We start from the raw sequence: 22,927 nt of genomic DNA on the forward strand, positions 1-22,927 counted from the left end.
CACCATAACAAACCCTGATGAAGTCAAAGAAAAGTTTTATTAAGACCTGAAGACCCTTATCATCAAGGTACCAAAAGAGGACAAGCTTTTAATTCTGGGTGATTTTAATGCTAGAGTAGGCTCAGAATACCAGACTTAAAAGTGAATCCTTAGGAGGAATGGAGTGGAAACAGTAACAGCAATGATCACCTACTACTGTAGACTTGCATATCTCATGACCTTCTCATCACAAACACTGTCTTCCATTTACCTAAATGCAATAAAACTTCCTGGGTACACTCTCATGTGATTGTAAGAAGAGAAGGGGAGAATGTGAGAGTGACAAATGCAATGTGTGGTGCAGAGTGGCAAATTTATCCCAACTCATCCTCTCCAGGTTAAATATTCACATTTAATCAAAGGAGTGACTCCAAGACAAAATGACTATTAGAAGAATTAATATCAAGAGATTAGAGTGGGGTGGAGCCAAGATGGCAGCATGGATGCAGGAATTCCCAGAAACTCATTCCCAAAAATACTCCAAAAGCCATCAAATTATGACTGTAGTCAAAATTTAGAGGGGAAGAATTTCCCAGTCCAAAACAACTTAGAAGTTCTGTAGGAAAGGTCTGTTTCACTGGGACTCAGGGTTGGGAAAAGCTGCAGTCAGAGCAAAACACAGCCCAGAGATCACCAGGAACAGCTTGAAGGGGTGGTGAGAGAATTCTGCTGCACCAGAATGAGTACAGAGTAAGCGTTGGCCTCAGAGCAGCCCTGTGGTGAGAATCTGCAGAAGGAATTAGGGAAGCCAGCCTGCACCTCCAGAGTGAACACCACAGATGGTAAGGGGGTCAGGGGAGACTATAAAAGTCTCTCTGCTCTCCCTAGAGCAAGACTCTGCTTTTGCAAGACTCAGATTCAGGTTGCAGTTTGGTCTTCCATACTATGGTAGCCAAGCAAGGACTCTCCTCATAGCTCCAGGGCAGAGGGGAGGGCCTATGGTCATCCACATATCAAAGCACAGGCAAGAAAGCAGTCATAACCTCTCATAAGACCTTGGAGAAATTAAGGTCCCTGTGGGGTGTCCCAAAAACAATCCAAAGCCTTGGAAGTGCAGTAAATCAGTCATGGGCTGAGGAAATGAGTAAACAAAACCAAAAGAAAAAGAAGCATCTAACCATAGAAAATTATTCTGGTCCCATGGAAGATTCAGAAGATGACAAAATTGAAGTTTCTATATCCAAAACCTCCAAGAGAAATAGAAAATGGGCTCAGGCTAAGGATGAGCTCAAAAAAGACTGAAAAGCAATTAAGGGATATAAAGGAAAAATTGGGAGGAGAAATAAGAGCAATGCAAATAAATCATGAAAACCAAATCAGCAGCTTGGTAAAAGAAATACAAAAAAATTACTGAAGGAAATAACATGTTAAAAACCAGTTTAGACCAAATGGAAAATGCAACACAAAAGGCAAATGAGGACAAGAATGCCTTAAAAAGCAGAACTGGCCAACCGGAAAAGGAGACAAAAAAGCTCTCTGAAGAAAATAACTCCTTCAAATGTAGAATGGAACTAAAGGAAAATGATGACTTTGCAAGAAATTAGGAAGAAATAAAACTCTTCCAAAAAAAGCCAAAATTAGAAGAAAATATGAAATATCTCATTGGAATAACAACTGACCTCAAAAACAGATCCAGAAGAAATAATTTAAAAATTATTGGGCTATCTGAAAGCCACAAACAGGATAAGGACCCTAGACTTCATTTTTCAAGAAATAATACAGCAGGGGTGGCTAGGTGGCGTAGTGGATAAAGCACCGGCCCTGGAGTCAGGAGTACCTGGGTTCAAATCTAGTCTCAGACACTTAATAATTACCTAGCTGTGTGGCCTTAGGCAAGCCACTTAACCCCATTTGCCTTGCAAAAACCTAAAAGAAAAAAAAAAGAAATAATACAGCAAAATTGCCCTGAGAACATAGAAGCAGAGAGTAAAATAGAAATTAAGGGAATTCACTGGTCACCTCCTGAAAGAGATCCCAAAAGAAAAACTTCCAAGAATATTATAGCCAAACTCCAAAACTCCCAAGTCAAAGAGAAAATACTAAAAGTTGCCAGAAACAAGCAATTTAGCCACCGTGGCTCTACAGTCAGAATTACACAGGATCTGGCAGCATCTACATTAAGGGCTCATAGGGATTGGAATATGATATTCTGGAAGGCAAAAGATCTTTGTTTACAACCAAAAATCAACTACCCAGCAAAACTAAACATCCTCTTTCAGGGTAAATAATGGACTTTCAATGAAACAGGGGACTTTCTAACTTTCCTATTGAAACAACCGGAGCTGAACAGAAAGTTTAATCTCCTAGTAGAGGACTCAGGAGAACCATAGAAGGGATGGACAAGAAGGACTAATTATGAGGAACTTAATGATGTTGAACTGCTTGTATTCCTGCAAGGGAAGAAGATACTGATAACTCATATGAACTTTCTCATTTATAAGAGCAGTTAGGAAGATCATATATAGACAAGGCACAGGAAGGAGCTGAATATAATGGTATAATATAGTAAAAAGATGAAGTCAATGGGTGATAAAGGAAAGTACTTGGAGGAAGAGAAAAGAGAGGAAGAAGGGGTTAAGATATTTCCCATAAGGGTCAGGAAAAAACTTACAATGGAGTGGAATAGGAGAAGGAGAGGGGAATGAGTGAGCCTTCATTCTCATCAGAAATGGCTCAGAGAAGAAATAACATACACACTTAATAGGGTATAGAAATCTATCTTATCCTAGAGAAAAATGAGAAGAAAGGGATGGGATAAGGGGAAACAGGGAGAGGGAAGGATATAGTAGGTGATAGAAGAGAGGGAAGATTGTAGGAGAGGGTACTCAGATACAACACACTTCTGAACAGGAACAGAATTAAAGGAGAGAGAGAATGGAATAGATGAGAGTGGGAAGGAATAGAGTGGAGGGAAATACAGCTAGTGATAGCAGCTGTGGGAAAAATACTGAAGCAACTTCTCCAAAGTCTATGATGGGGAAGGCAACTCATCCTAGAGGCAGAGCCATAGGAATCTGAACACAGACTGAAATACACTTTTTTTCTCTCTCACTATTATTGAGGTTTCTCATCTCTTTTGGGGGGAAGGGGGTTATGATTACTCTCACAACAAGATTATTGCAATAATATAAAATAAACAAAGATCCCAAAATGATATGTTCCATGAATATTATGATTTATATTAGGTCAATTTATGGCTAAAATTGGATCAATTTTTTATTTTACTTTGTCTGAGATCATGATTGCTACCCCTACTTTTATTGCTTCAACTGAAGCATAAAAGATTCTGCTCTAACTCTTTTAACTTTGTCTTTCTGCTTCAGTGTGTCTTGGCACAAACAGAACTCCCAGGTCAAAGAGAAAATATAGAAAGCAGTCAGAAAGTACCAATTCAAATATTCTGGAGCTACAGTCAAGATCACACAAGATTTAGCAGCTGTCACATTAAAGGAACAGAGGGTTTAGCATATGCTATTCCAGAAGCAAAAGAGATAGGATTACAACCAAGAATAGCATACTTAGTGAAACTGAGTAAAATCCTTCAAAGGAAAAAATAGATATTTAATGAAACAGAGGACTTGCTAGCATTCCTGATGAAAAGGACAGAGGTGAACAGAAAATTTGACATACAAACACAGGACTAGAAAAGCATAAAAAAGAGAAATATGAAAGAGAAATCATTTAATTAGTCTAAATTATTCCATTCCTGTGTGGAAAGAGGATTCATTTAACTTCTAAGAACTTTATCATTATTAGAGTCATTAAAATGAAAATACATAAACAGAGGGCATTGATATGAGTCAATTATATTGGAAAGGGAAAAGCAGAGTGGGGAAATTTTTCTTACATAAAAGAAGTATACAAGAAAGAGCTTTTACAATAGAGGGAAATGGGGGAGGAGGTGGCACAGGCAATGCTTGAACCTCACATCACAAGTGGTTCAAAGAAGAAAGGATACATAAACACATTCAGTTGTATATAGAAATTTATCTTATACAATAATGAAATGTGAGGGAAAGAGAATAAGAGAAAGTGATAAAAGGGAAAATAGATTAAGGAAGGCAGTGGTTAGAAACAAAATAGACTTTTGAGGAGGTAAAGGATAAAAAAAAGAGAGAAGAATAAACAAATGAAAATGAGCTGGAAGGAAATATACCAATACAGTAATTATAATTGTGAATGTGAATAGGATGAGGTCACCCATATAACAGAAGCAGATTGCATAAAGGATTAGAAACAAGAACCTAACAATATGGTGTGGCAAGACACTCTTAAGTAGAAAGATAAATACAAAGTTAGAAGAAAGGGCTAGAGCAGAATTTGTTATGCTTCAACTGAAGCAATAAAAGTAGGGGTAGCAATTACAATCTCAGACAAAGCAAAAATAAAAATTGAGAGGCAGTTAGGCGGCATAGTGGATAGAGCGCTGGCCCTGGAGTCAGGAGGACCTGAGTTCAAATCTGCCCTCAGACACTTAATAATTACCTAGCTGTATGACCTTGGGCAAGTCACTTTAACTCTATTGCCTTGCAAAACAAGGAAACAAAAAAGATAATCAAGGAAACTCCATTTTGCTAAAAAATAAAGTACCATAAATAATGAAGTAATATTAAAAACATACTATAAGTAAGTATCTCTAATAAAGGTCTCATTTCTCAAAAATATTGAGGAAAGAAACAAAATAAGAACCTTTCCCAATTTATAAATGGTCAAATGATCTCAATAGGCAGTTTTCGAAGAGAAAATCAAAGCTATCTATAGTCATAAGAAAAAATCTTCTAAATTACTATTGATTAGAGAAATGAAGATTAAAACTAGTCTGAGATGCCACTACACATCAATCAGATCAGCTCACACAATAGAAAAAGAAAATTATAAAATGCTGGATGGGATATAGAAAAATAATACACTTCCGTGTAGGTGGATTTGTGACCTGCTGCAACCATTTTGGAAAACAATTTGGAACTATGCCCAAAGAGTTATCAAACTATGCAAAGTCTTTGACCCATAGCTATCATTATTAGGTCTGTACCCTAAAAAGATCAAAGAAAAGAGAAAGGAATTTATATGAATAGATTTATTTATATCAGTTCCTTTGTGTGGCAAAGAACTGAAAATTAAAGGGATGCTCATCAATTGGGGAATGACTAAACAAATTGTAGTGTGAGTGGGATGGATACTTCTGTTCTATAAAAAATAGTGAGGGATGTGGTTTCAGAAAACCATGGTAAGACCTATACAAACTGATGCAATGTGAAGTGAGAAGAACTGGGCGATCACGCTCCATAATAACAGCAATGTTGTACTGATGATCCACTGTGAAAGACTTGATTACTCTGATCATACAACAATCCAAGACAATTTCAAAGAACTCATGGTGAAAACATGTTATCCAGATCCAGGGAGAGAACAAAATAATCAGGCTCTCCAATGTTCTTTTGACCAGACAAAACAACAACAACAACAACAGCAAAACATGAAACACAGAAGACTTGAGGCTAGATGTTAATTTTGTTTTATTGCTTCTTGATTATTTGCAAAGTCATCAGCTTCCTTTAGTTCCATTCTACATTTGAAGGAGTTATTTTCTTCAGAGAACTTTTTTATCTCCTTTTCCAACCAGCCAATTCTGGCTTTTAAGGCATTCTTATTCTCATTTGTCTTTTGAATTGATTTTTCCATTTGACCTAAATTGGTTTTCAACATATTATTTTCTTCCATGTTTCTTTTGTATCTCCTTCACCAAGTTCCTGACTTGGCTTGGGGTGGGGGGGGGGGGGGTTGGTTTTCTTTATTTTATTTATTTAAGCCAATGGGGTTAAGTGACTTTCCCAAGGTCAAACATCTAGGCAATTATTAATTATCTAAGACTGGATTTGAACTCAGGTCCTTTTGACTCCAGGGCCTGTGCTCTGTCCACTGTACCACCTAGCTCCCCGCTGACTTGGTTTTCATGATTTTCCTGAATTTCTCTCATTACTTCCCAATTTTTCAACAAGTGGAAACTAATATGTCTATAAGACATCAAGAATCCAGCAAAAAAAATCAAAAAACTAGAAAAATAGAAAAAAATATAAAGTATCTCTTTCTCTTGGAGGTTTTGGATACAGAAGCTTCGAATTTGTCATCATCTGAGTATGTGTTTTGATCTTCTCTGGGACTAAAATAATTCTCTTTGATCAGATTCTTATTTTTCTGTTGTTTACTCATTTCCTCAAAAAATTAAAGTATCTAATAGGAAAAACAACCGAACTTGAAAATAGATCCAGAATAGATAATCTCAGAATGACTAGACTGATCAAAAAAAGAGCCTGGACAATATCTTTCAGGAAATTATCAAGGAAAATTGTCCTAATATCCTAGAATGAGAGGATAAATAGTCCACAAAAGAATCCGCTGATGATCTCCTGAAAGAGATCCCAAAAATAAAAACTCCAAGGAGTAGTCAAATTTCAGAATTATCAGCTCAAGGAGATAATACTGCAAACAGCCAGAAAGAAACAATTCAAATACCAAGGAGTCAGTCAACAGGATTTAGCAGCTTCAACATTAAACAATCAGATGGCCTGGAATATGATATTCAGAGAGGCAAAGGAGCTTGGATTAAAACCAAGAATCAACTACCCTGTAAAATTGAGCATAATCTTTCAGGGAAAAGATAGAAATTCAACAAAATAGGGGATTTTCAAACTTTCCTGATAAAAAGATCAGAGTTGAACAGAGAATTCAATCTTCAAATACAAGACTCAAGAGATGCATAAAAATGTAAATAGGAAAGAAAAAAGTTATTCAATAAAACTAAACTATTTGCATTCCTACACAGGAAGATAATAATAGTACTCTTGAGAATTGCATTTCTATTAGAAAGAAAGAGTATATTTAATCAAACAGTATAGACAAAAGTTAATTATGATGTGATGATATTAAAAAAACAATTAAAATTAAAAACAGGATTGTATTGGAAGAAGGGTGAGGCAGAAGAGGATAAATCATATCACATAAAGAGGAACAAAGGACCTATTATAGTAAAGGAAACAAAGGGAGGGTGTGAGCATTGATTGAATCTTATTCTCAAGGATTTGGCTCAAAAATGGAATAATATACTCTCTCAACTGGGTTTAGAAAATTATCTTACTGGAAATTCTGGAAGATGGTGAAGTAGGTCAGTAAATTCCAAACTCTTCAGATTTCTTCCACTAACAAGTTAAAAAAAAATCTCGGGGTGAAAATAGAATAGTAAAAACAACTAAAAGTTGAAATAAAACTGTTCCTTCTGGAACAACCAGAGAAAATCCAAAGAGAGAGAATCCAGGACCAAGGTTCTCCTGCCTGAGTAAAGCGCAAACACCTCCAGGCTAGCTCCCTACAACAGCAAGTAGTGAGCCTTAGAGACAGCCAAGTTGGGAGGCAGTTCTCTGCCTCAGTCATAGAAATTTCCATTTCCTGGACAATGTGGGGTATCTGAGATGGGGAAGAGAGGATGGAACCTCTGCTGCTAAGGACACCAGGTCCAGCTGTACAGGTGAGACAAGGTCCTGGGCAAGAAAGAACCAGCACACACCCAGTGAGTGCAGAGGCAATGGCACCTGGTTGCTGTTGGCTGTTGACTCTTACAAGAGAACTGAGTCCTTGATTGTGGGTCTAAGCCAGAGGGGAAAATTGAAGGTTATAGCTGAGTGTGCCGAAGGGCCCCAGCTGTGGATTGGAGGGGAAAAGGAATGAACATATTGAGCCCAGAACAAAGCTTCTGGTCAGAGGCACAGTTCCCCTCCCTCCAGGACTAGAGGAGACTATAACAGTAAGCTGGAGAAAAGCCCAAGAAGAAAAAACATAAGAATAATTGAACCACCTGAATGTTACAATCAAAAAAAGAATCTTGAGACAAGAAATAAAGAAAATTGTCTTGAAGTGTTAGAACAAGAGGGGATAGTAGAAATAGAAAAAAAATTCAATGATCATTACCTGAAAGGGACCCTAGAAAGAAAACTGATGGAATAACATAGTTAAATTCCAAAACCCCAGTTTAAGGGAAAAATACTGAGAGCAACAAGGTAAAAAAAAAAAAACCAAATATGGTGGAACCATAATTAGAATTACACAGGAAGAAGCAACAGCTACTTTAAAAGACCACAGATTTTGGAACACCATGTATTGAAGAGCAAAAGAACTAGGTTGCAGCTGAAAATATCATGCTCAGCAAGGTTAAGCATAATCCTGAACAACAACAACAACAACAAAAAAGACATTCAATGAATTGCCAGACTTTCAGGATTTCATTGCAAAAAGACCTGAATTTAATAGAAAATTTAACATAAAAGAACAATAGAAATATAAGGTAAATATCAAAGACTAATTATGAGGACTCAATAAAGACAAATTGTTTACTATCTATATGTGGAAATATAAACCATACATCCAAGATTGTTATTTGTAATGGTTTGATTGAACTAGTAGGATAGGATTTTTAGAACTTAAGATGGTTTAGGAAAAGATTTTTAAAAAAGGAGTTACTATCTTATACAAATGAAGTTTGAAAAGAATTGACACACACGGGAACAGCTAGATGGTGCAGTGGATAGAGCACTGGCCCTGGAATCTGGAGGATCTGAGTTCAAATCCAGCCTTAGACATTTAATAATTGCCTAGCTGTGTGACCTTGGGCAAGTCACTTTAACCCCATTGCCTTGCAAAAAAAAAAAAGAATTGATACACAGGAATTAGATAGAGAAGGAGAGCTGGTAGCTCAAGAAGCCTACTCTCAATCAGAAAGAAATAAGAGAACAGGATAAGGAGGGTAATGAGTTATAGGATAAGGGAACAGGATATGAGGGTATTTAAAGGATGTATAGATCAGTGGGAAGAGAGGTCTAGAAAAGTATGGAAGAGAGGAATTCTTTGACAGGTTGTTGATTAAGGAATGAGAGGGCAAAGTAAGCAGAAGCTTTTCAGGAAATGTTATAAAAATGATAGATACACACAAACCAAAAATATATGCATATATGTATATATATGTATATATGAGTATATAAATAATGGTGTAGATATGTTTATGTCTATATGCATACATGCATATGTATGAATATATATATTAAATATATATATATATGCGCTCAGCTCTCCTGGAAGGAGGTGGAAGGGAAAAAATATAAGTAAACATTGCACAGCTGAGAACAGAAGAAAACCTACAAGAAAACAAAGAGAAGATGAATAATTTTGAACTCAATGTATAATATACATTATATAGGCTTTCTTGAAATTGAAATTTATTGCTTTAAAGTATGAACACTTGTGTTTTGCTGCACATATGACAATTTTTTTTGCAAAATTAAAATAAAGGTTTAAAAAATAAAATAAAATAAATGGGAAAAAGAAAATTATTTTACCATATGGAGAAGAAGGAGGGAACTGAAAGAAGGGAAGGTAAATTGGGGAGATCAAAGGCAAAAGACTGGGAGGAGGGATAGGTGAAAGAGAGAAAAATATAAATGGGGAAAATAGGATGGAGACAAATATAGAGTTCATAATCATTTGAATGGGGTGAATTGTCCCATAAAAAAGAAGTGGATAGCAGAATGGGTTAAAAACTAGAATCCTACAATATGTTGTTTACAAGAAACACAATTGAAGCAGAGAGCTACATACAGCAGAATATAGTATGCCTCAATTGAAGTAAAAAAAAAAAGCAGAGGTAGCAATCTTGATCATACAAAATAAAAGTAAAAATTGATCTAATTCAAAGAGATAAGGAAGAAAACTACCTCTTCTTAAAAGACCCCACAGACAATGGAGTAATATCAAGAAGAAATATATATGCACTAAATGGTATATCATCCATATTCTTGGAGGAGAAGATAAGTGAGTTACAGGAAGAAATAGAGAGCAAAACTAAACTAGTGGGAACCTCAAGTTCCCTCTTTCAAAATTAGGTAAATCTAGCCACAAAATAAACAAGAAAAAAGTCAAGTAGATTAAACAGAATCTTAGAAAAGTTAGATATCATAGACCTCTGGAGAAAACTGAAAGGAAACACAGAAGAATATATCTTTCTTAACAGAAAATGGCACCTACACAAAAAAAAGACCATAAAAAATCTCACAATCAAATGCAAAAAGGCAGAAATATTAAATGCAAGTTTTTCAGATCAAGATGCACTAAAATTACATTGGAAAGATAGATTAAAAATTATTTGGAAACTAAATTACCTAATCCTAAAATATGAGTGAATCAAACAGCAAATCATAGAAACAATCAATAGCTTCATCCAAGTGAAGGATGATAATGAGACAACAAACCAAAACTTATGGGATGTAATCACAGAAATTCCTAGGGGAAATTTTATAGCTCTAAATGCTATAATGAATAATGAATAAATGAATAAAACAGAGAAAGAGAAGATGAATGAATTGGACTTGCAACTAAAAAAAACAACAAATTAAAAATCTCCAAAATAGAAATCCTAAAAAATCAGATGAGAAATTAATAAAATTGAAAGCAAGAAAATCATTGAACTAACAAACAAAACTAATAGCTGGTTTTTATGAAAAAAGACAACAAAATAGATAAATCTTTGATTAATTTGATTAAAAAGAAAAAATCATATAACAATATCAAAAATGAAAAGACTGAATTCAACGCCAATGAAGAGGAAAATAAAGCAATAATGTAAAGCAATTTTCCCCAACTGTATACCAATAAATCTGACAAAGTAAAATGAATGAATATTTACAAAAATATAAATTGCCCGATTAACAGGAGAAATAAAATATTTAAATAATCCCACTTAAGAACAAGTCAAGCGCTTGCTGCCCCGCGCGCTGCCGGGCGCTGGGCTCGGCCTCGGCCCCCGCCGGCCGGTTCGCCCGAGGCGAAGCCCGGGCTGCCCCTCGGGAGCAGCTGGACGCCGGGTCTGCGCCTCCTGCCCCAGGGACCCCGGGGGCCGGGGGGGAGCGAGCGGGACTCGGGGGAAGGATGGGAGCCTCCGGGAGGAGCCCTCCGTGCCAGCCCCCGCCGGCCGCGCTTTGTGGCCCGGGGAGAAGCCCACGCGAGTGTCTCCGGACGAGGGGCCGCGCAGAGTGCCGCGACGCCGCCCCGCCGAGGCCCCGGGAGCACCCCTTCCAGCCCGGGGACCTTCTTTACGCCGAGTTCCGAAGAGGCGAAAACACATTTCAAAGACTGTTTAAGTTGGAGGCTGCAGGGCAATTGAGCAGTAACTGGGGTGCGATCCCCCCACACAGAAATGATTGGGAAGTTGCCCGGCCAGGTACTAAGGAGCTCCGTTGGGCACCATTTTATGCTGAGAAGACCAGCACTGGAGGAATTTGTATTATTGATGAAAAGAGGGCCTACAATATCGTATCCGAAGGATATGAATATGATGTTGATGATGATGAATGTCAAACCAGGCGATATCATTTTGGATGTTGGCTCAGGTTCTGAGTTTATTTTTATCACAAGCAGTTGGATTACAGGGACGAGTTAAAAGTTTTGAAATTAGAAAAGATCACCACAACCAGGCTAAGAACTACAAGTGCTGGCCGGACCCATGGAAGATTAGTCATGTAGAAGAATGGCCAGATAATGTGGATTTCTTTAATAAAGATATTTTAAAAGCTGCTGAGGACATAGAATCCATAACATTGGATGGGGTGGCTTTGGACATGTTAAATCCTCAAATTGCTTTGCCTGTTATATATCCAAATCTTAAGCAAGGTGGCATATGTGCAGTATATCTAGCAAATATCACACAGGTAATTGAACTTTTAGAAGGAATACTATCTGCAAACTTGCACTCTCATGTGAACAGATAAGAGAAGTTCTTCTTAGAGATTGGTTAATATGCCCAGCAAAAAGGAAAGATGGCACTTTAGCCCAAAAAGTTGAGCCTAAACCCAATATAGATTTAAAGTTACATCCTCAAAGGGAAATTGAAACTGAAGAAAGTGAGAATGTATAAGAAAATGATTATGGTGAATCATTTTCTGGTTTCCCATATAGCTCAATTCCCTACATTGCCAGACCTTTTCATTGTCAATCTAATCACACAGCTTTTCTTGTCAAATTGAGGAAGTTCAACCAAGAATATTAACTCCAGATGACTGACTTCAATTAATTTCAAGATTGCAAAGTACCAAGATAAACTTAATATTGTAAATGATTACATTTATAAATTTGTTGTTTTATCTTTTTTATTACTTTGATTTACAAATCTTTATTACATACAAATTTTAAAATATGAAAGCTAAATGAACAGGCAACCGTGCAACTGTTAAAAGCAAACCATATATTACCTCATTTTGACACTTATCTTGAAATTACATTCAGACATTTGTATTTAATGATTCCAAGTTGGTTTAGTTGAGCCATTTCATTCATTTCCTGTAAACCACTCCATTGATTTATCTTGCTTCATGCAACTCATTTTCCTTCCCTTTTTTGATACATTATCAGTGTCTATTAAAAATTTAAAAAACAATATTAAGACAATATTAAGACATGAAAAATTATGGGTTTTTTTAAGTGTACATTCAGATGGCTCTCTCTTTATATGTATATGTATTTTGGGGGAAAAACAAAATTTTTGGATTTCAGATAATGAATTTATTTGGGTTAATAAAAAGATTTAAAACAATTATTAGTTTTCCCCCAAATAAAAACATTTTGGTTACATTAAAAATCTTTTCAAACAGCAAAAAAAAAAAAAAAAAAGAACAAGTCAACAATGAGCTCTGTAAGAAAAAATCTCCAGGGTTAGATGGATTCACAAGTGAATTCTACCAGAAACTTGAAAGAAAAAACACTACCTATATTATATAAACTATTTGGAAAGATAAACAAAGGAGTCCTACCAAATTCCTTTTATGGCCCAAATATGGTGCTGATATCTAAGCCAGGAAGAACCAAAATCAAGAAAGGAAATTACCAATTTCTCTACTAGATATTGACTCATATTTTAAGTAAAATATTAACAAAGAGACTACCATAAGTTATCACCAGAATAATGCACCATGATCAGGAGAAATACATCAACCATTCCAATAAAACCATCTTAGAGCATAAAAATAAATGATATTTTCCTTAAAATGATAAACAGTATTTATCTAAAACCATCAGCATGATATGCGATGGGATAAGCTAGAAGTATTCCCAATAAGACCAGGCATGAAGGATATCCATTATCACCACTATTATCCAATATTGTGATAGAATTAAAGGAATTAGAATAGGCATTGAAGAAATAAAACTCTCACTCTTTGCAGATGATATGATGGCATATTTAGAGAATTATAGAGAATCAACTAAAATACTACTTGAAACAATTAACAACTATAACAAAGTAGCAGGCTATAAAATATGCCCACATAAACCATAAGCATTTCTATATATTATCAACAAAACCCAACAGCAAGAAAGAGAAAAAAGTTCCATTTAAAATAACTACAGATGATATAAAATATATGGGAGGCTAACCTGCCAAGACAAAAGCAGGAAATATACAAATAAAATTAAAAACACTTTTCACACAAATAAATTCAGATCTAAACAATTGCTCATGAGTAGGCCAAGTTAATTGAAATGACAATTTAACCTAAATTAATCTACTTATTCAATGACATACCAATTAACATACCAAAGAATTATTTTATAGAACTAGAAAAAAATGATAAAATTTATCTGGCAGAACAAAGATCAAAAATATCAAGGGAACTGGTCATTAAAAAAAATGTAAAGAGGAGCAGTTAAGTGGCACAGTGAATAGAGCCCTGGCCCTTGAGTCAGGAAGATCTGAGTTCAAATCCAATCTCAGACACTTAATAATTGCCTAGTTGTGTAACCTTGGGCAAGTCACTTAACCCCATTGCCTTAAATCAATAAAAAAAAATTAAAAATACAAAGGAAGATGATCTAGCCATACCAGAGCTATATTATAATGTAGCAGTTAACAAAATTATTTGATACTGGCTAAGAAATAGAGCCATGGATAAGTAGAATAGGTTAGGTTCACAAGACACAGTAGTGAATAACTATAATAATTTACTTTTTCATAAACCCAAAGACTGGAATAAGAACTGACTACTTGACAAAAAATGCTGATAAAACTGGAAAATTCTATGACAGAAACTAGGCATAGGACATCTCACAACTAATACCAAGATAAGATCAAAATGGCAACATGATAGACCTAAAGGATGATACCATAAGCCAATTAAAAAAGAAAGGAACCATTTACTTGTTGTATCTATGAAGAATAGAAAAATTTATAAACAAATAAGAGATATGAAATGCAAAATGGATCATTTTAATTACCTTAATTACCTTAAACTGAAAAGATTTTGCACAAAAACAATACAACCAAGATCAGAAGGAAAGTAGAAAGCTGGGAAACAATTTTACAGCCAACATTTCTGATAAAGGCCTCATTTTGAAATAAGAGAACTGAGTCAAATTTATAAGAATACAAGTCATTCCCCAATTGACCAATGGTCAAAGGAAACAGGCAGTTTTCAGATAAAGAAATTGAAGCTATCTCTAGTAATATGAAAAAATGATTTGTCACTATTAAATAGGTAAATGCAAATTTAAACAACTCTGAGGTACTACCACTCATCTACCAGATTGACTAATATGACAGAAAAGGGAAATGATAAAAATTGGAGTGAATGTGGGGAAACTGGGACACTAATATGCTGTTGATGGAGTTGTGAACTGATTCAATTATTCTGAAAAGCAATTTGGAACTGTGACCAAAGGACAGTAAAACTTTGCATAGCCATTGATCCAGCAATAGCACTACGTGGTCTGTATCCCAAAGAGATCACAGAAAAGGGAAAAGGATCCACATGTAAAAGAATATTCATAGCACAGAATTGGAAATTGAGGGAATGTAAATCAATTAGGGAATGACCGAACAAATTGTGGTATATAAATATAATGGAATATTATTGTTTTATAAGAAACAATGAGCAAGCAAATTTCAGAAAAATTTGAAAAGATTTACATGAACTGATGCTGAGTAATGTGAGCAGAACTAGAAGAGTATTGTATATCTTATCAGCAACTTTATGTGATAATCAATTATGATAGACTTTACATTACATTGCAATGATCAAAAACAGTTCTAAAAGTTCTGTGAAGGAAAATGCCATCCACATCCAAAGAAAGAACTATGGAATCTGAATGCAAATCAAAACATACTGTTTTCAGTTTTTTTCATTTGTTTTTTGCTTTTTCTTTCTTGTGGTTTCTCCCTTTTTGTTCTAATTTTTCTTTCACAGTGTGATTAGGTTGAGGGAGGGAAGAGTGGGAGTGAGAAAAGTGTTTTTCTAATGCATTCATTAAATAACTATAATAAATAAATTATCTTTTCATATTTTCAGAAAAATAAATAAATATCTTAAAATACTGTAAAAATAAAAAAAAGAAAGTTGCTTACCAGTTTGCTGAGGCTATAGACCTCATCATTCCTATCTCAATAAAATCATGGGTACAACAAGAAGAGCGTAACATAGGAAATGTCAGTGGTTAATGAGAGAACCTAGAAAAACATTACCTAGAGATTGTAGGTATGTTTGACAGTTTTCACTGCAAAAAAATGCTATATAAATGTGATGCACATATTTCTAAAAGAATGAACTCTTCATGTTTTTGTTGCTTATGAAAAGCCTTACCAGTCATGAGGAACTGTCCAGAAAATATGAAGGTATGAAAATGAGAAATTATGTTAGAATCCCTTTCCAGACTTACACATTACTAATGATAAGGCTGTTTAGAAAAAGCATTAACAGTACAAATTGAGAAAACACCAACTCAGTTTTATTTTACGATAATTTTCATCTTCTTTGCATAGTGAAATACTCAAATCAGTCTCCTCATTATGGGTATTCCTTTCAACAATGCAGATCTCATATATGCTCATCCTGGATAACTCTTACTATATTTTGCCCTGAATTCACTGCATAAATTCCAACTGCTGTGCTAGGAGCCTCCTCAATTTTTTTCTTAACATTGCAAGAATATCTACTAGTGGAGTTTTATTGTTGTGGTGGTTTGCAATCATATTTGGATAGTTCTTGTGTGTATCTGCAAAGAGAGACTCCATTCTGTAGTAATTTTAGATGGGATTTCTCTTTCCATCTCTTCTTGTCAACCTTTATTAGTATTATATAGGAATGCTGGGGATTTCTATGTATTGATTTTATATCCTGAAAGTTTGCAGGATTAAATTGTTTCATTCAATGTTTAATTGACTCTTTGGGGTTCTTTTCATATGCCATCATATCATCTGCAAAATCTTATTTATTTTTTAACCCATGCTTATTCCCTCGATTTCTTTTTCTTCTCTTATTGCCAGTATTAATAATACTATGTTAATTAGAACTGCTAACAGGGAACATTTTGTTTCATCCCTGATTTTATTAGAAAACATTCTACTTGAACTCCATTGCATCAAATGAGAGCTCTTGGTTTTAAATATATATTATTTATTATTTTAAGGAAAGGTCCACTTATGCTTATATTTTATAGTTTTTAGGATAAATGTTTTGACAAATTTTTTCTGTATTTAATATAATTCTGTGCTTTTGTTGTTAATATGGGAGGAAAGTCTATAGTTTTCCTAATAATAAATCAATTCTATTTTAGTAATATAAATCCAACCTGGACTTAGTATATAATATTTTGGATATATTATTTGAGTCTATTTGTTAATATTTTAGTTAAAATTTTTGTGTCTATGTTCATTTGGAATAAGAATCTATAGTTCTGGGATTTTTTCCTGATTTGATTCTACCTGTTTTATGTATCAAGACCATATTTGTGTCACAGTGGGAATTTAGTAGATTTTTCTCTTTTGCTTGTCCTGTAAACAGTTTATCTAATATTGGAATTAATTTTTCTTCAATTTTTTGCTAGAATTCACCTGTGAATTCATATGATCCTGGAATTTTTTCCCCTTTGAAAGTTCATCTATCAACTTGTTCATTATTTTCCTCGATCATTGAATTTTTTATATTTTCTATTTCTTGTTTTTGGATATTTCATATTTTTGTAAATATTTCTTTCATTTAAGTTGTTTTTGTGGAATATAGTTGGACAAAATAGTTTCTAATGATAATCTTTACTTCTCTTTCATTTCCTGTGAATGTTCCTTTTTTATTGTTAATATTGGTAATTTAGTTTTCATTTTTTCAATCAAAATAACTAATGGTTTATTGGTTTCTTTTGTTTTTCTAAAAAAAATACAAGTTTTGTTTCTACTATTGGTTTTAGTTTTGTTCATCTCTTCATTGATTTTTCAAGTAGATATTAGAAGGAAGATCAAGCTTTGAGGAAGATAATTCCTTTTCAGTCAAGAAGATACCTAGCTTTAGAAGAAGAAAATAACTTGAAAGGAACATGGGGAGGAAGAGGTGGGGAGAGAGAGAGAGAGAGAGAGAGAGAGACAGACAGACAGACAGACAGACAGACAGAGAGAAAGAGATAGAGACACAAAGAATAAATAGAATAGTAGAAAAAAAAATGACATGGAGTCAGGAGACCTGAGCTCTAGTCCCAACTCTGTCACTGACTACTGTGTGATCTTGAACAAGTCATTTCTTTTCTCAAAACCTCAGTTTCTCCCATTATACAATAATAATGGTAGCTAGCATTTATATAGCATTTTAGATTTTGAAAAGTTCTTTACAAATATCATCCATTTCATCCTTTCATCACATACTCATCTAGGAGGTAGGGTTAATATTATCTTCATTTTACAGTTGAGAAAGTTAAGGTTGAGAAAGATTAATTGCTTTGTCTAGGATCTATTAAGTTTCTGAGGTGGTTTGAAACTCGTGTTTTCCTGCCTCCAAATTAAGAGTTCCAGGGATTCACTGAGCTACCTAGCTGCAAAAAAAACACCTGAAAGGTGACTAAATTAACTCAAAGGTCTTTTTTATCTTGGATATTTTATGGTTATATGACATTGGTGCATAGTTTGTATGTAAGTATGTGCATGTATATGTGCATTATTTATATTACTATATTTTTGTGTGTAAATCAGTTATTCTTACAATAGACGAGATTATGGTTTGTCCAATGAATTACACAATCACATTGAACCTGAGAAAGGTAGCAATGGATTCCAGAGGGAGTTTTCTGTATATTCAGGAGCATAGTTGTTCCAGTAGCATATCCCCAAAATAGACCTCATGAGCTTTACTGAAGTCCTGTTTCTTCATGTCCCCATATCCCCATAATCCAAGTCTTTCCATTACTCTATAGCTGCCCTTCAAGGACTCCAAGGAAACGTGGATTTTAATCCTTACATTTTCATTGACAAACCTTGGGAAAGGATCCTAACCATTGTTAGGCCTCAGTATAATTATCTGTAAAATGAGGAATTCTACCTGCTCTGTCTACCTCATGATCAAATCAGATAATATCTAAATTGTAAGGAATCTATTTATAAAAAGAAACCCATAGAGAGACAAAGAGGCCATGATTTAGACTCAGCTTTATTTTGCCTGTGTTAGGGTTGAGGATGGAATTCTATGGTTCAGCCTCTGACAGAGCCCATAAGAATTAGAACCAGAACAGCCTACAGAGTTTTGGAAATGGGGAGAGGAGGACAGGCCAGGAGCACTGAAGTTTCAGTTGATTGGGTGTCCTGAAAGAAAAGAGAAAGGGTACCAGGGTAGTGAGTGAGAAAGACAAGGACCCTCCCAGTTAGCATCACATCTTATCTGCATCCCCAGGGACTGTGCCCATATTCTTTTTTTTTTTTTAGGTTTTTGCTAGGCAATGGGGTTAAGTGGCTTGCCCAAGGCCACACAGCTAGGTAATTACTAAGTGTCTGAGGTCGGATTTGAACTCAGGTACTCCTGACTCCTGGGCCGGTGCTCTATCCACTGCGCCACCTAGCCACCCCCGATGTGCCCATATTCTTTACAAGGAACCCTAATCCTGGGCCAGAGGGTTCTGTTGCACTTGATATTGTCTCCTTCCTTCCTCCATACCTTTTACTTCCCTAGTTCTGAAGGGCATACAGACAGACACAGAAACATATTCAACCCTCCTCCCTGCCATCTAGAGAAGTTCTGATTTAGGGGAACTAGGTACCTGGGAAATACTGCAGCAGAACCATCTATTCCAAGAAATCCACTCCATCCTGATAGATTCTCTGGCCCACTGACCTCTTCCCATACCTGCAGAGTAAGGAGGGAAATTGATCTGGCTCCAGAACTGTTCACACCCCCACCACTCAACAAGGCCACGCTCATACACATACAAACATATAGTCCCACAACCTCAGAGATATAATCACTAGACACACACATAGACCCCACCTCTCCTTTGAATCTGAGAATGACATTACTAATCCCTACCTAGGACAGAAGGGTAAGGTTTGAGTTGTATATCTAATAGAGAAATGTGTTAGGGCTGTCATTTGGTCCCAGGATCAGAGTTGGTGGGAATTTGTGGATTTTTTTCTTACTATAGTTGGATAAATCTGTTCACATTAACTTTAAGGTCTCACTGCTAAGTAAACTAGTTCAGACTCACATGCTTACATTCACTCACATACATAGATGAGCAGGCTGTGCATATTCCCAGAACTGCCAACTTGGAAAGGACCTCAGAGATTTCCCATCTAAGATAGACTGCAATGTACTGAACAAAAAACTTCTGTTTTCAGATCTTCTGGCTAAGAGGAACTTACTGGCTTCATTACCTCACTTTGCCATTTTTCAGACTCACAGACCCCAGCCCTGCCCTGACCCATCCTACTGATTCTCACTCACCTGGGCCGAGTGAGCTTATTGAGATATCTTCGCAGCTCTGCAGCATAAAGAGTCATCTGCTCTGGGGTGGCATCATCACCAGGGTACACTGGCTCCTGTGGAATCCCCTGAGCACATGGCATCAACCAGAGAGCCACACAGGAGGAAAAGACCAGAAGAGAGAGCCAATATTGAGAGGTAGCCATCTGAAGAACAAAGAACATGAAAGAAAAGTTGAAAGAAAAGGCCAGGGGAGGAAGCAGAAGAGAAATGGAGATTTTAAATAAGGAAAGAAAGAGAGAAAAGGAGACAGAAAGAGAATGCGATGTCAGGATAAGGGAGAAATGAATAGAAGGGAAAAGAGAAAAGAGAAATGAAAGGAGAGGAAAGGGAGAATTCAATGAGAGGGAGGGAATAAAGAGGAACAGAAGAGACAAGGGTGAGAAATAGAAACAGAGAAACAGAGACAGAGACAAAAAGAGACAGAGACAGAGAGAGAAATATAAGAATGTTCCAGATGCCTGGGTATCTAGAGAACACTAGTCAACTAAATGATCAATGGTCATTCCAAATAGAGAATAGCAGAACTTCCAGTTGCCCAGCTCTTCTGACATCTCCCCACCTCCCCTCAACTTCCACCCAGCCTCACTCACTCTCCAAAGTACTTGGTGCATGACCAGGTTCTGCATTGTACATTACAAAGGACACATGCACAGACCCTCCCTGCCTCAAATGGAGAGCCATAACTGGGGGGGGGGGGACAATCAGGGCTTTATCCAGGTCCCTGAAATCCAGAGAGCTCCAAGAGCACTCATAATCAGTCCTTGAGCAAACAGAGTAGAAATAATCATACTTAGTAGCAATCTTACCTAAACAGCAAGAATCATTTGTTCAAATAGAAAGCTTCAAGGTAGCAGGCTCCCCCCAACCTGATGATTCACCCCAGGGGGGTCCTGTTCACCAATCTTTCAGGCACCAGTCTCTCTGGAAATTTGACCTGGAAATGTGACCCTGGAACTGGAATCTCATTTTTCTACCCAGCACCTAACCCTTTCACCTGAATCCAGTGACCTTAACTATAAGAGGAAGCTGGGGTGATAATGAGCTGGTCTTTAGGTAGAGAAACAGAAATATATTCCCAGGGGAAAAGTGCTTCTTCAGGAGGCTGTCCTCCCTGGCATCCCTAACAGGTTTAATTCTCTCCCAAATGAATTAGTCTTGTAGTTGATTTGAGGATTGTTGTATGGAGTTTGTTCTCAATACCAGATTTCCTAGTTTTAGCTCTGCTTCAGACTGACTAACCCCAACACTGGGTTAAGTAAGGAATAATGGACATGTGGGCAACCCAACAGTAAGAGATCCTGCAAAAGAAAGTGGATTAAATGATACCCAGAAAGTGAAGAATCAGGGATGGGAGAACATGGGTCCACATCGACTCATTCCAGGGAGGACTTCCTGAAGAAGGAGAAACTGTAGGAAGCTTTTAAGAGGAAATGGATGTCTGACCTTGATATTGGCTTCCATCCCTTGTGATACACAGTTAGACAGGCACACACACATACAGAATTTCTCTGCAATATATAGGCACACTTCACATATACTCAAAGATATATGAACATACCTGGACATATTCTCTTCAAAAGACTGACCACTAATCACCACCACCCCCAGAGCCCTTAAGGTAGGTATATCACATAACACAGGGCAGCTTGTGCAAGAACTGGGCTTCTTGAAGGTCCAAGGGAAAAACTTCAGCCCCCAATCTAGAACTACACTCTATAGAAGGTCCTCTTTAATCCGGTTCTCACATCCAAATATCCCTGTGTCCTGCCTTTGAACCATTGCCACAGTTCCAATTTTCTTTCATCTATTTCAGCCTCCAATACTCATTTCTAGTCCCACAAAAGCATCCCTACCCAAGTGGTCTATTAAACCCAAGGGAGAAAACCATCACCCCTGGGTTTCTTCATCCTTATGCCTACTTACCCTGAGTGCAGGCAATTGAGCTAACCTGCTGTTGTAGGAAGTACAAGGTACCTTTCCTCAGATCAGATGGGGTCTTCCCCACAACTCAATCTACCCTTTTTATATTCCTCCCTGACTGCCTCCCCAAAGTCTCCGCCTCCTCACCTTCATGATCCCTCTCCTTTCACCAACCTACCCCTCTCCAATAACCACCAAGAGGAGGGACAGAGCCATAAAAGGAAAAACTGATGGGCCCTTAGACTGTGTAACAATAACTGAACCTAGGGGACCACCCTCTCCTGGTTCCAGGCCATTCCCCCAAGCCTGGCCAGCCTCCTGAAGAAGCAGTCTTCCCCTGAGAAGGTATTTGTTTCTCTATCCAAGGACCCTGTTCATCATCTCCCCCAGCTTCCTCTCATAGTCAAAGGTCACAGGATTCAGGTGCAGGGGTTGGGGAGAAGAGTAAGAGTCCCCTAGTCTGCCCCTCTCAGGATGACTATAGATTTCCAACTGCTGAGTCACCATAAAAACATAGGCTATTTCTAGGGCCACCAACAGAAGCCATTGAACTCTTTGATTCCCTTCACCCTTAAGGGAGCAGAAATATTTTATGTATAAAAAGGGGAGAGGCAGGTTAAGGGAATGAGAAAGGAGAAGGGAAGAAAACAAGAAACCAAAAAGAGAATTTGGAAGAGAAAGAGAGGAAGACCCTCCCAGAGAGATGCCTTGAGGGCATCCCCAGTGTCTAATACTGTGCACAGACAATTCATACATGCTTCTGGAACTGAAGTGAATGAAAATTTCTGAACTCCAGGTCCTACCTGTGTCCCTGGAAACACAAAGTCCTGCAATATCCAAAGTCTACCACTAAGGGGAGATCTAACCCAAAGCTAACTGCCCAAGCAAAGTCAGCCTGAAGCCTAGAGACAAGCAGACAGGCAAAAAGACCTGGAGCTGTATGGGCTTGAACAAGGAGGGGTCCCAAGTGAGGGTCAGAGCCCCAGTTGAAAAGATTAGTGACTCATATAAGGTTTTGAGTCAATCCTTAGAAAATGTCTGGGGGGCAGCTAGGTGGCACAGTGGATATAGAGCACTGGTCCTGGAGTCAGGAGTACCTGAGTTCAAATTCAGCCTCAGACACTTAATAATTACCTAGCTGTGTGGCC

General features: G+C 36.9%; 1 protein-coding gene and 1 pseudogene across 1 annotated transcript in view; one reads left to right on the forward strand and one right to left on the reverse strand.

Annotated features, from left to right (window-relative positions):
• The first annotated feature begins 7,519 nt into the window (after positions 1 to 7,519).
• On the forward strand, positions 7,520 to 12,403 carry LOC141512066 (tRNA (adenine(58)-N(1))-methyltransferase, mitochondrial pseudogene; annotated as a pseudogene).
• Positions 12,404 to 18,529: 6,126 nt separating this feature from the next.
• The window catches only part of PPY (pancreatic polypeptide), a 50,957-nt gene continuing 46,559 nt past the window's right edge, over positions 18,530 to 22,927 (reverse strand). Inside the window, exons 2-4 of the mRNA XM_074224277.1 lie at positions 19,818 to 20,002; positions 19,135 to 19,220; positions 18,530 to 18,682 (exon numbers count right to left, since the gene is read on the reverse strand). Of these exons, the coding sequence (XP_074080378.1) occupies positions 19,160 to 19,220; positions 19,818 to 20,002 (246 nt within the window). The 3' untranslated portion in view covers positions 18,530 to 18,682; positions 19,135 to 19,159. The remainder of the gene's footprint in view (positions 18,683 to 19,134; positions 19,221 to 19,817; positions 20,003 to 22,927) is intronic.

This window comes from Macrotis lagotis, chromosome 2 (assembly GCF_037893015.1).
Source record: "Macrotis lagotis isolate mMagLag1 chromosome 2, bilby.v1.9.chrom.fasta, whole genome shotgun sequence".
Classification (NCBI taxonomy): Eukaryota; Metazoa; Chordata; class Mammalia; order Peramelemorphia; family Peramelidae; genus Macrotis; species Macrotis lagotis.